This window comes from Opisthorchis viverrini (genome assembly GCF_000715545.1).
Source record: "Opisthorchis viverrini unplaced genomic scaffold opera_v5_8011, whole genome shotgun sequence".
Taxonomy (NCBI): domain Eukaryota; kingdom Metazoa; phylum Platyhelminthes; class Trematoda; order Opisthorchiida; family Opisthorchiidae; genus Opisthorchis; species Opisthorchis viverrini.
In genome coordinates, this window is record NW_008761580.1 from 1 (window position 1) to 620 (window position 620).

At 45.5% G+C, this 620-nt stretch overlaps 2 protein-coding genes across 2 annotated transcripts; one reads left to right on the forward strand and one right to left on the reverse strand.

The window, feature by feature from the left end:
* Positions 1-28: 28 nt before the first annotated feature.
* On the forward strand, positions 29-277 carry T265_16224 (hypothetical protein; the record flags this gene model as incomplete). The annotated part of the gene is made up of 1 exon (XM_009179786.1): positions 29-277. A coding segment is annotated over one exon (249 nt), but the record flags the coding sequence as incomplete, so codon positions are not given.
* Positions 49-333, reverse strand: T265_12342 (hypothetical protein; the record flags this gene model as incomplete). The annotated part of the gene is made up of 1 exon (XM_009179787.1): positions 49-333. The coding sequence occupies one exon, from the start codon at positions 331-333 to the stop codon at positions 49-51; it is 285 nt and encodes a 94-aa protein (XP_009178051.1).
* Positions 334-620: the final 287 nt, after the last annotated feature.

Sequence of the window (620 nt, forward strand, 5' to 3'; positions counted from 1 at the left end):
ATAGCAAAATGTCCGTAGGAGGTGAAGTATGCGGAATCGCCCGCATCCTCAGCAAATTCGTGGTACTTGGTTGGCTGCCTCATTGGTTGTTGTGTTGTCTGAAGGGGATCCACATCGTTCAGCGCGACGATCCCGTCTTGTGATAGTGGCTGGTCGAGCACCTTCGCAAGAAAGCGTCTGGAACAAAGAAGACCCGAAATCTTTTGTTATAAAAAAGAATATGAAATCCAGTGAAATTATCGAGCGTTTGGTAGATGCGACAACATCAAGTAGGAGGGTAAGTGAAGGGGGAAGTTGCAAAATGACAGACAAAATAGGCTCACGAGATCCCATGAGGTAATACGGGTTTAAAGGCGCTTGAGGTAGGAAGCAGAATTAAAAGAAGGAAAAAGCACTTAAACTAGAGGCAAGCACTCGATTGTTGCAAAGATCTGCTCCAGTCTTCCGGCTGTATCGACTCTGGTCCTCATCAGCGATGAGACTGAGGTACCGGCTGTCAGACACTTGAAAATTCCCTGGCACTAAGTGATAACGTGTGCACGGCTGTAAACACATTGGCATTTTTACTGTTGAATTTACACCTCCATAAAAGATGTCCAGGTGGAAAATTAGTAGACGAA